This window comes from Nanorana parkeri, unplaced genomic scaffold, assembly GCF_000935625.1.
Source record: "Nanorana parkeri isolate BGI_ZX_2015 unplaced genomic scaffold, ASM93562v1 scaffold191, whole genome shotgun sequence".
Classification (NCBI taxonomy): Eukaryota; Metazoa; Chordata; class Amphibia; order Anura; family Dicroglossidae; genus Nanorana; species Nanorana parkeri.
Window position 1 is genome coordinate 1,693,407 of NW_017306459.1, and position 11,336 is coordinate 1,704,742.

The 11,336-nt window shown below is 39.9% G+C and overlaps 1 protein-coding gene across 1 annotated transcript in view; it reads right to left on the bottom strand.

The window, feature by feature from the left end:
* The window catches only part of TTR (transthyretin), a 5,899-nt gene extending 2,136 nt beyond the window's left edge, over nt 1–3,763 (bottom strand). The window contains exons 1-3 of the mRNA XM_018555313.1: nt 3,655–3,763; nt 996–1,141; nt 699–834 (exon numbers count right to left, since the gene is read on the bottom strand). Of these exons, the coding sequence (XP_018410815.1) occupies nt 699–834; nt 996–1,141; nt 3,655–3,717 (345 nt within the window). The 5' untranslated portion in view covers nt 3,718–3,763. The remainder of the gene's footprint in view (nt 1–698; nt 835–995; nt 1,142–3,654) is intronic.
* Nucleotides 3,764–11,336: the final 7,573 nt, after the last annotated feature.

Below are 11,336 nucleotides of genomic sequence, written 5' to 3' on the forward strand. Positions count from 1 at the left end.
CTCTGCAGGGTCACCCTCAGGTGGGCTGGTCGCACTCCTTACCTGTCCGCCTCCTCTTGCTCCAGGCTCGCTGATGGGCCCCGCCTCCTCCTCCGTCGCCGGGCCCGCCTACTTCTCCATCACCGGGCCCCGCCTCCTCCCCTGCTGTCGACCACGGGCCCCGCCTCCTCCTCCACTGCCGGGTCTGGAATCCTCCACCGCCGCTGCTGGCTCTCATTGACTCGGCAGCGGCTGTGGAGACGAACGCGCTGCTGCACAGATTACTGTCAGTGGTCTGAACAGCGGCGTGTTCCTCTTCAGAGCCGCCAATGAAAGCCACCAGCAGAGGATGCCATAGCGACCCAGGCGGTCCGCTCGGCATCTGGCCGGGCCCCCCTGTGCCCCAGGCCCCATAGCGGCTGCCTGGGTCGCTATGGCGATTGTTACGCCACTGTAGCCAGCTACATTATTCATACTGCTTCTGTATGCTAGGAGCCTAATGTGAAAAACTACCAGCTCTGGGAATTTAGAAAATGTATTGGTGATTTAAGGATCACGTGTATTGCTTTGGAACGTGCACCGTCAAAACCAAGTCAGCACATGCAGCTTCCATATTTCTATGTAAACCTCATAGAAGCAGGGATTTCTTTTTCTTATGATAATAGCATACACCTTGGTGAATCTCCTGGGTCATTAGTAACCTCAAAACATCAACTTACATCAACGTATTCATGGAATGGGGAAAGACCAAGCTTACTCCAAAATCGTTTTGTGGCAAATTCCAGCTTATAAAGTCCTTCTACAAACTGTTCTTCAGTAGTGAGGTTATGGATTTCCCCGTCAGTGGATGTAATTCTGGAAAACAAAATATGCCTTACTGTAATGTGTAATACCTAAATGTATGCTGCGTTTTCCTTTTTTTATACAAAGTGATATTTGTGCTGTGACAGAGGAAGTACACTGGCATAACACATGTATTTATTTATTCATTTATAAGGTTGAAGTGGCTGGCTCACCCAGAAGAGATCAGATCCCAGCTCTTATTTTCATTCTGTTTAAACACCTTTACAGGCAGCTTGGCTGCTGGGATTCCTCTCACAGCATCTAGAACCTTTACCGCCAGAGGACACTTTGAATCGGCTTCCCCATGCGTGCCTTGTGCCTTAAAACGAGAAGAAATGGATTTTCTTTCATGGTGATGAATAAGCCGGGCTGTGTGCACAATATCCTTTAAACCAGATGATTTACATAGCAGTAATTAGACTCTAGGACCAAGCTAGCCAAACTTCAGCCCTCCAGCTGTGGTCAAACTGCAAAACACATCATGCATCTGTCTCTGGGAATCATGCCTGGTTGTCAGTGTTGCAATGCCTCACTGGATTTGCAGTTTTACAAATAGAGGTTTGGATACCCTTGCTGTAGGGGGTCTATTTATAAAAAAACATTTGCATAGCTTATTCATCCAGCCAAACTGCAGGTACAACCATGCTCATTAACCAGCTATTGTGAGAATGGTACACAATCAAATGTTTTTAGTGTATTTTCTCTTCTGGTGTAATATTATTCTATGTGTGAATCAGGAAAATATCGCATTGTGGCCACTTGATGAAGCTGAGGAGCATAGGAAATAAATACATGTTACGATATACAATGTCACAATTCTAGAGAACGCTTGAGGGGATGAGCATATAAATGTAACAATTGCTGCTATGGGATAGAAATGGTAATATTTATATGCTCATACTCTCCATCTTTATTTATTTACTAACATCTATTTATTTCTTATGATCTTCAGCTCCATCTAGTGGCCAACATTTGGTATTTCACTCTTCTTTAAGGATTACCTGTGAAAAGCTATACAATATTTTTTTACAAAGCAGATCTGCAGACACAATGGCAAATTGATTTGTTTGGCTGAACAGTGCAGAAATGGCATGCAGATCTTCTCTTTAGCATTTTTTCTTGGCTTATCGATGTGCTGCAAATGTTTCTGTTACTAAAGAAACTTTCTAAAATACAAAAAGGTGGAGGAGTCCACATAAAGTATATTTAAGGTCAAAACTTTGTATTAACTTTAATTTTCCAGAGAACACTAATTTAACCCAATACCGTCCTATTGTAAAGATTTCCCTTTCCTGCCTTATAGACAAAACAGGAAGCGAGAGGAAATCAATAAGCAAGTAAAGTGACACTAAAGTCAGGAGTTAAATCTTAGAAATGCATTCATGTACCTTAACGATTAACAAAAATGTAGCTTATTTGTGTAGCCACTGTTCCAAGCTCACTCCTGTGATGGACTACAATCTCATAGTTTTCAAGTTTGTACTGAGATTGTAGTCCATCACAGGAGGGAGCTTGGAGCAGTGGCTACTTTGCAACCCGCACAGGGACCATGGGGAACAAAAGTAGCCACCCTCCAGAAGGAAGGACAGTGTCAGCACCAATTCAGAGATGATTTGAGGATCTACAGCTGAGTGGTACACAGATAAGATACATTTTTGTTAATCGTTAAGGTACTTGAATGTCATTTTAAGATTTACCTCCTGAATTTAGTATAACTTTAAGTAAAGGGAATTTTTCCCCCTCTTAGACCAGAACAAGTGTCCCAATTGGAATATTCACCCTGTATTAATACTCTGGTGACAGTGATCAGAAGAACACAGAAAGAGGGTGAATCTCCTCAGCGGGGACACAGGCAGCACTAAAAACTTGACAGGGGCTCAAACATACCCCAACTTCATCCAAAACTATGAAAAAAAGTTTTGCCGTTTTGCACAGTTTGCAGATGTTTCCTATAACATAACAAATCTGCATTTTTTGAGTTCAGGTCTAATCTAAGACCCCTGTATATGTGTACTTAAACTTCTGTATTTGGTCCCACTGCACCTGGAAACCAACAACTTTAGAATGTTAAATGAAGAAATGTTAATGAGGAAGAATTGCTTTGAGGAGTTACACATTCCAGCTCACTAATTGCCTAGCATCTTTGTGCCCAGCCTGTCAGGGTCTGGATGAATGTTACAATGTAATGCTACATTTCTTGAAGGTGAAGCTGAACCACACTGCCAGCAGTGTAGAGGTTCCCTGAGTCCACACAGCCCCAAAGTAAAGCAAGTGACAGGATGTTTATAATAAATACACTATAAGATCATGAAATAAAGCCATATGACTAAAATCAGAAGCCACAATATTAGTCAATTGTGTAAATTATGTGCCCAGCAAGGTTAAAAGTTTCAGGGACAGAAAATAACATCTCATCGAAAATATTAGTAATATTGGAAGTATAGTTGAAACTAAGAAAGGAAATGAACCTTACAATATAAACAAATGACACACAAAAGAAAGACAGACTATATTTTGTAGTCACAAATGTACAATAATTTCATGTTATTTTATGTGTACTTTAGAAAGTATTTTCCAACATGAATAAAAATAGCTGCAAAGCACACATTACAGTGAATCATTCAAGAAAAAGAAAACATCTATCTATCTAATTATCTATCTATCTATCTATCTATCTATCTATCTATCTATCTATCTATCTATCTATCTATCTATCTATCTATCCTGTATATGAATGTACAATATAAACAAATAAATACTTGAAGTGCCGTTGTACATTGCTACCGTACATGTTTATGTAATTACATCATTATTAACATCACAATCACTTACCCAGTGGAATGCATCAGAGAAAATGAAGATTGTCAGTAGCACTAATGTATTATAATAAGCCATTCTAGCTGTGGCTTCCTTGGTAATTTGCTAGATAAATAAGGCAAGCGCTGAGCTGGAGAATATATACTGGAAAGAAGAGTGAGTGCCAATCAGAACCTATATAATGAGAAACCTGCTGATTCAGATTATTGACTTAGTAAACAATAAGAAAATAAGTAACTTACATGGTTCTTGATAGAGAGAGATTAACTACACGGGGACATTCATGGGGAATGTTTTCTTTTTTCAGCTAAGCATTCAGCTAGTTTGTGGACAAAATAAGATTATTTTTAAACTAAAGTTAAACTAACAGGAAGCTACATCAAAATGAAAAAGAAGCACATCAGGATCTATGTAGGGCAAACTTTTTGTCATATCATAAGAAGGGGCTGACCTCCTTCTTAAAAAGGCTAGTTGCCTGGCTAATATGCTGACCTGCTGGCTTTAATTCTTTGAGTCACTGACCAGGAATAAGAACGCAGATCCAGAAAATCAGAGAAATACAGTAGTCTTTTTTGCATATTTTTAATTTTTGGTGATACAATGCTGATACAAGAGGGACAGAATTATAACCACACAGCAGACACAATCACTGGTAGCGTCCATGTTACTGTCATGTTTCATTTACTTAAAGCAGAATGTCAGCCAAAAATAACAAGAAAAAAAAGAATGGCCAATTTAAATATAAAATTTTAAAAAGCAGCTTTTGTTGCAATATTCACTCTCATTCCAGTGATCTTGTCTGCAGTACTTCTTCTCTGCCACAAGATATGCCATGTCTGAGGGCTGGTATAATTCAACTGGTACTAATATCTATTGCAACGTGTTAACTTTCCAACAGTAGTGTAGTATAGATGGGGATGAGCGAATGTGTCTGGGTTTGGTTCACGGGGCGCTTGTTACACCCATCGGGAGGGAAGTCTGAAAATTGTGAACTTAATGCCAAGCCCCAATAAAGTCTATAGGGGCAAATATAAAAAAATGAGTTCTGGCCATTTTCAAAGCTAATATGCAAGGAATTCTCATATAAATGGGGAGCTGTGCACTGCCTTAGGGAACATGTACTGCCTTTAAGCTTTATGTGGTGTTACAGAACAGTACAATTGTCACAGACAGCGTCAGTGACCATATTATGGGATCACATATTTGGCATGTGTAATTGTTTTCATTCATTTGGCATGTGTAATTTTACTTAAATACAGCAGTAGCACCTCAATGCGATTTATTACAACTTAAAAAGAAAAGGTAGTTTTTGCTGCAACACCTGATTCTCTCTCCACCAGTAATAGGCCTGAATTTACCAGTGGAAGTAGGAGCCGCAACTAATCTAAAAACTATAGGAAAGTTTACTCATACAAAAATAAAGCTAAACCCTCAACTTTTGGACCTGCTAGTGCACCTTTTTCCTTCTCCTTCTCCTCTTCCTCTTCATCAAGTCCACATCTCAGTCATTTGTCTGAGCTCCTAATGCTGCCATTGTCTCCTCCTCCTTAAGGGAGCACACACATTTGATTTTCACCAGAGCAGTCTGCAGGAAGTGATGAACTTTAAATGCTGGGTGTACAAGGCTGCAGCTTTTATACACACCGGTGCAGATGGCAGCTGACTAGGAAAAGAACCGGAGCACAGTTGACAACCAATATCAGCAACAGGGACAGTCAAAACCATAGGACGGGCAGCAAACCAGACTAGTTAGATACAAACTGAAGTCAGTAAATGGAGATACAGGAACGTAGAAAATAACATGGACTGGATCTTGGAAATGAAGCTCATGCTCAGGTGTTGGCCTGGCCACAACTACATTCTGAGCTTGATTGACAGTCTGAGCAAGGATTAATGCTGTAGGTACTATATGAACCACCAGGTGAGTTCCAGGGACTCTTACACATTCCAGTCCTGGAGCAAAACATGATGTAGAATGGCAGGAGAAACCACATGCTAGTAGAACAAGTAGCAGATCTTATTAAAGCACGTCTGGCAGGGACAGCAAGCTTGTAAGTGAAATGCTTAGACCTAAACCCTATTGAGCATCTGTGAGGCATCCTCAAACAGGAGGTGGAGGAGCGCAAGGTCTCTAACATCCACCAGCTCCGTGATGTCGTCATGGAGGAGTGGAAGAGGACTCCAGAGGCAACCTGTGCAGCGGTGAACTCCATGCCCAAGGGGGTTAAGCCAGTGCTGAAAAATAATGGTGGCCACACAAAATATTGACACTTTGGGCCCAATTTGGACATTTTCACTTAGGGGTGTACTCACTTTTGTTGCCAGCAGTTTAGACATTAATGGCTGTGTTGAGTTATTTTGAGGGGACAGCAAATGTACACTGATATACAAGCTGTACACTCACTACTTTACATTGTAGCAAAGTGTCATTTCTTCTGTGTCGTCACATGAAATTATATAATAAAATATTTACAAAGATGTGAGGGGTGTACTCACTTCTGAGAGATACTGTGTATATATAATCAGAGTTGATTCACAAATCCTCTTCATTCACTTTCAGACATTTTCATTGGAATGTTAAGCTTCTTAGGTGTAGAGCATGTGTTTCTGAAAGCACTGCACAGCTTATATATAATAAACTGTTCCTAACTGCAGTGTACTTTAAATTATATATTTAGAGGAAGGTTTTAGCTTTTAAAGGTTTCTTACACAACCTCGATGCAGGATCCATCCATGCCATGCCATCCATGCCTCATATCTCCGAGCTTGCTTCCACTCAGTTTGTGTCAGTAAATTAATGTGCATCAGATCAGCCTCTGAACACTTTTCTGCCTTGCATCCACTTTGCTTGTGTCAATATATTAATCTGTATCAAATCAACCTCTGAACACTTGTCCATGATTGTTCTGTAGGTAGTCAAATAAAATCCAATCAAACCAAGCTATGTACATCATTGCATTGTGCTGTTAGGCATATAAGTATGCGTCATACGTTCCAGCAAAGTGGCCAGTCTAAACTTCAATGTGGAGTTTCAGCAAAGTTTGTCCCAACATGTGACAAATGATCCACTTTCTCACTTCTCTACAGTGCCAAGGTAAAGGATCCCTACAGAATACTTACATGACACCAATTCCAATCATTATATCAATAAGATCATGTGGATGTTTTCTCTGAGTTCAACACTGCGCTGGAACAATAATACAAGCAGACGTACAAATTGTTCCTCTTGCAGACCCACATGTGATCTGGATAGCCTCTCTGCAAAAGGATAAGACTCAGATTTTAGTTGATAATACTTGTAAACACATTAATACCGCCGTCTCCTGAAGGAGGCCAAGTCTACAAAATGCGTTGAGTAAAAAACAGTTCAAGCCACCTACATGTTGAGCTTTTTATCATATGTATATTATCAGATATGTGTTTTTAAGTGTGATGATGGGAGGGATGGGTGGGCTATAGAAGGTTCTTTGTACTATACACAGTACATGGCTTTTATGTCTACCGTTTATATGGGTCTTTAAAAATTGATACACTAATATATATTGATGTATTTTAACAGCTTATATGTCGAAATAAAAGTATACACCACAAACAAAGACACTTGTGGTAGAGTAAGCCTATGTTTATAGAACATATACACCTACCAGCTCAGAACAAGAGTAAAAGGTCACTTATTCTGGGGCATTGCCATTAAAGTTTATGATCTTTTTGATAACTGGACAGATAAAACAAAGGATTATCAAACATACACAAGCTTATTGGTCTAATGTGGTAAGGGGGAAGCTGAATGGACATTCACGAGACCATGAACCCTCAAACATGGGATCACAGTTCTATGTAACTTTGTGCAATACTTGGAAGCGATGATGCAGTATATGGATTAGTAATGTAAAGAGTCTGTTCTGGTCAATATGTTTGCAGCATGTGACAGAGAGCTGAACAGAGAAAACAGGCTCATAAAAGTTTCAACACTGGAGAAGCTCTAGCAAGTGAAAGGAACATTCCATCAGTTACCTGACTTATGGAAAACAGAAAAATGTATTACAACATTAAAAACAGAATGAGATTATCAGAATGAGACTGGCACTGTAATGATTATTTGAGTTCCTTATTTACTTAGTAAATTTAGTAATGTAACCCTTACTGAGAACAAAGTAATGTAAAGCTTTGCAGCAGGTACCATAAGTGCTGCACTGATCTGCTGTTGGAGCTCTGTAAACTGACAGAACTATTCACAAAAGGGTGAAGAGTTTGGAGAAGGCAGGAGAAGTGAACAATCTAGGACAACATAGCTGAACTGGAAAGTGAGCTGAATTGGAGAAGTTTTCCAAATCAGCTATTTTGGCCTAGATTGTTCACTTCTCCTGCCTTCTCCATAGCCTTCACATTTTTGTGAATAACCCGGTAAAACATTTGGGTATAGGGCAGACATGTACACTGATTAAGAGAGATGATCTAATCCAAATAATTCAAGGAGAATTGTACTGTACTGTATGAAAAGTCTTCCAGCCAGGTCACACTGGGCTGTGGAATGCCAATTTATTTCCATGGAAAGGCCAACCACCATAAGTCCTTATGGGATTCGTAACATTTGTGCCCGATTTACTGCTTCACACACTATACAACATCTTCTTTCAGCTCATTTTCTGCACAAAGTTTCACTTTAATACACAAAAGTGGCCTATACTTTGAAGGAAATCTTTTGTGATGTTAAACTCCAGAGGGTTACATAAGGCAAACATGCAATGAAGGCAGGAGAATGGTGCACGCAGTGAATGCTGTCCAAAACACATCAGGAGGGAAACTTGTAAATTAATTTGGATTCAGATTTGGATTTTCAAGGTTTGAGCTTAGCAATCGTGGTAAAGTCCAAGACAATGTACAGCTGGTCACACATGTTACAATCATACTGTACAATCAACGGAGTTTAGGTAGAATTGCACAGAATAAGACTACAAGCCAAGAATATCTGCCTCTGCCGATGATTTACACCTAAACTCCATTTATCACTTCCCAATATCGATAGGGAACGTAAAAACTTTATATAAAATAAAATAGTCTGCGCTTCTGGAACTAACTAAAATAAATTAAATTAAATAAAACTAAAGCAGCTAAGAAAAAAGGAAGAAACTCCTTAGATTAAACGAAAAAGATTAAATCAAAGCGCTAAAGGTGTAAACCATGAAAATAATAATATGGAATACAATCAAGTATTTAAGTGAAAAATCGAGTGATCCAGTGAAGATAGTGAGTAAACCGGGGCTGGGTATTTTATCCTCAGCCTAAAATAAGATTAAATTGATTAGGAGTATCAATAAATGTCTTAAAAAACTTAGATAAATTATATCAGAGAAACAAAAAAATAAATTAGTGTCAAAAGAACTGTGAGAAACGAAAAAAACGGAACTAGTGACAGTAACAAATGTGAAGCAAAAGTAATAATGAAGTGTTACATTAGGTCAACAGTCAAAAATATGTAACGAAGATCGTGGTAGCCTTTCAGAGTCAATCAGCAATAAATAACAATTCGTAAGCGGATCTACAAATAGCACTCTTTCAATGAAGATGTCAGATCGGCGAAAAAACAATGTTCAGTGGATAATAATTTAAAAAACTTAAAAAACCGGGGGAGACAAACACAAATAATAGTTGATCTATTTCGGTTGCACTCCGACGGCCCCCCTTATGGATGAGTACTCACCCCAATGTAGTGAGTAGACGGCTTTTTTGGTGAGCGGCACTTTGGTGTGTAATCCTGCTCCAATTTAAACTTGATTGTTCCCGCTTTGAGACCCGGCATGAGGAAAGTTTTCTTCCTTCCAGCGCTGGAGGTGTTCCACAAACACAGTGATGAATTCTCCCAAGTGCGCTGTCAGCGAACCTTCTCGCAGGAGCCCCAAGGTGTTTAGGAATTCAGAAAAAAAGAGAGAGCTCTCATGGTGCAGTAAGACGTAAAAACTTTGGGGAACTTTCTAACTTTAAAATAAATCATTCAAAATTGGAACATGAAACATAACACTAGAACAAAATACCTGCAACCAAATATGTGACTCTTCCATTTAACGGAATCAGAGAAAACTATTGTACCGTATATACTCGAGTATAAGCCGTCCCGAATATAAGCCGAGGTACCTAATTTTACCAAAAAAAACTGGGAAAAAGAAGGCATATATGTCACTAACAAAAGAAGAAAACTTTCTACATATAACTTTCCCACTACTACTAAGTAAAAATTAATCTTAAGCTTATCTAAACCCAAAAGCTAATTGTAATATATTACACCCATCCCCCCCCCCCCCCCCAGTCCTTAGGTGTGGTGGGAGCATTAGTATTATTTTTTTCACCTGGTGATCCGGCCAGTAACTGTTATTTTTCAACTTCTGATAACAGACCAAGCTGTACAGCAAAAGTGGCAAATAGAGGGTTGAGACAAACCATTTGACACTGATGGGGTGCTCACAATGGTTAGCTTCCATTCATTTATTTAAAACCTTTATCCCAGAAGGAAATTTTTTTTGCTGTAACTGCTTAAAAATTAGTTGGAATTCAAATTGTTAGTCAAGTCAATTTAAACCTGCTAATGCATGTAACACTACCCTCTCCACAGAGTGACAGTGCTGCTCTCTAAGGGTGGTTCTGTTGCTACTCTATAGACTGGAGCCACCCTAAGACTGGCTGGATTACCAGGTGAAAAGAAAAAAAGTCTAAAATAGAAAACGAATGCAGCCATCACATTTTAAAAACTTGAATAGGTTACCAATATCTAGAATTGGTAGAATAAACTTGTTAAAACAAAATGTATCTATAAATTAAACACCCTGGCAATTAATATTCACGTTTCAGAAAAAAAACAAATTGGATGCTCCCAAAATGTATCTTGAAGAACGAGTCCCCCAGGTGTCAGGTGCTTGTCTGCCCAGCACCCGTTTTGTAGCTGTGGGGATTTGAACCGGGGTCTTTTCAGCCACCAGAAGGACTTTGCACTGCAGGTTTCTCTTCAGCAGCTTTTTCTCTGGACTCTCTAGCTCCACCTGCTTGCCAGCTGCAATCAATCCACAATCATCTCAGCCTTTAAATACTGAGCACTTCCTGTGCTCTGAGCCTGTTGATTTGGGTTTATTCCTGTATGTACTGCTGCTCGACTGATCGTTGAATATTACTGAGACTTTGGGCTGTTTTCTGACTACTCTTCTGCCTGCCAATTTTGTACCTCGCTGCCTTTAGTGTTAACAGTGATTGATGGCCCTAAAAATTACTGCTCACACTCTGACGTTTGTGATGATATGTAACATGTGCAGCGTAATTGCCGCAATTGTCGTTTTCGCACCTAGGGACCCCCAAAGAAGCTGATGAAGCAGAGATCTACTGCACCAGCTTCTCTCTGGCTTCTGTAGCCAGAGAGTGACAGCTGAATGTGGAAGTGATGTAATAAACATCCCTTCCTGCATTCACAGAACGGGGAGGAGTTCGGAGGGAGATCGTGTAACACAAGGGTACCACATACAAGTGATCGGGGTTTTTTACAGACACCAGACCCCTTGTATGTAAACAGCCATTGCTGGCTGTTTAAAGTGCAGGCAGCTGGTGCAGGCGGCACGCACGAGTGGGAGCGGGCCCAATGAACGTCTTATGACGCCTACCCATGTCTATAAGGCACCAGTCCGGCCCTTTTGCTACGTTCGGTGGATGGGAGGTAG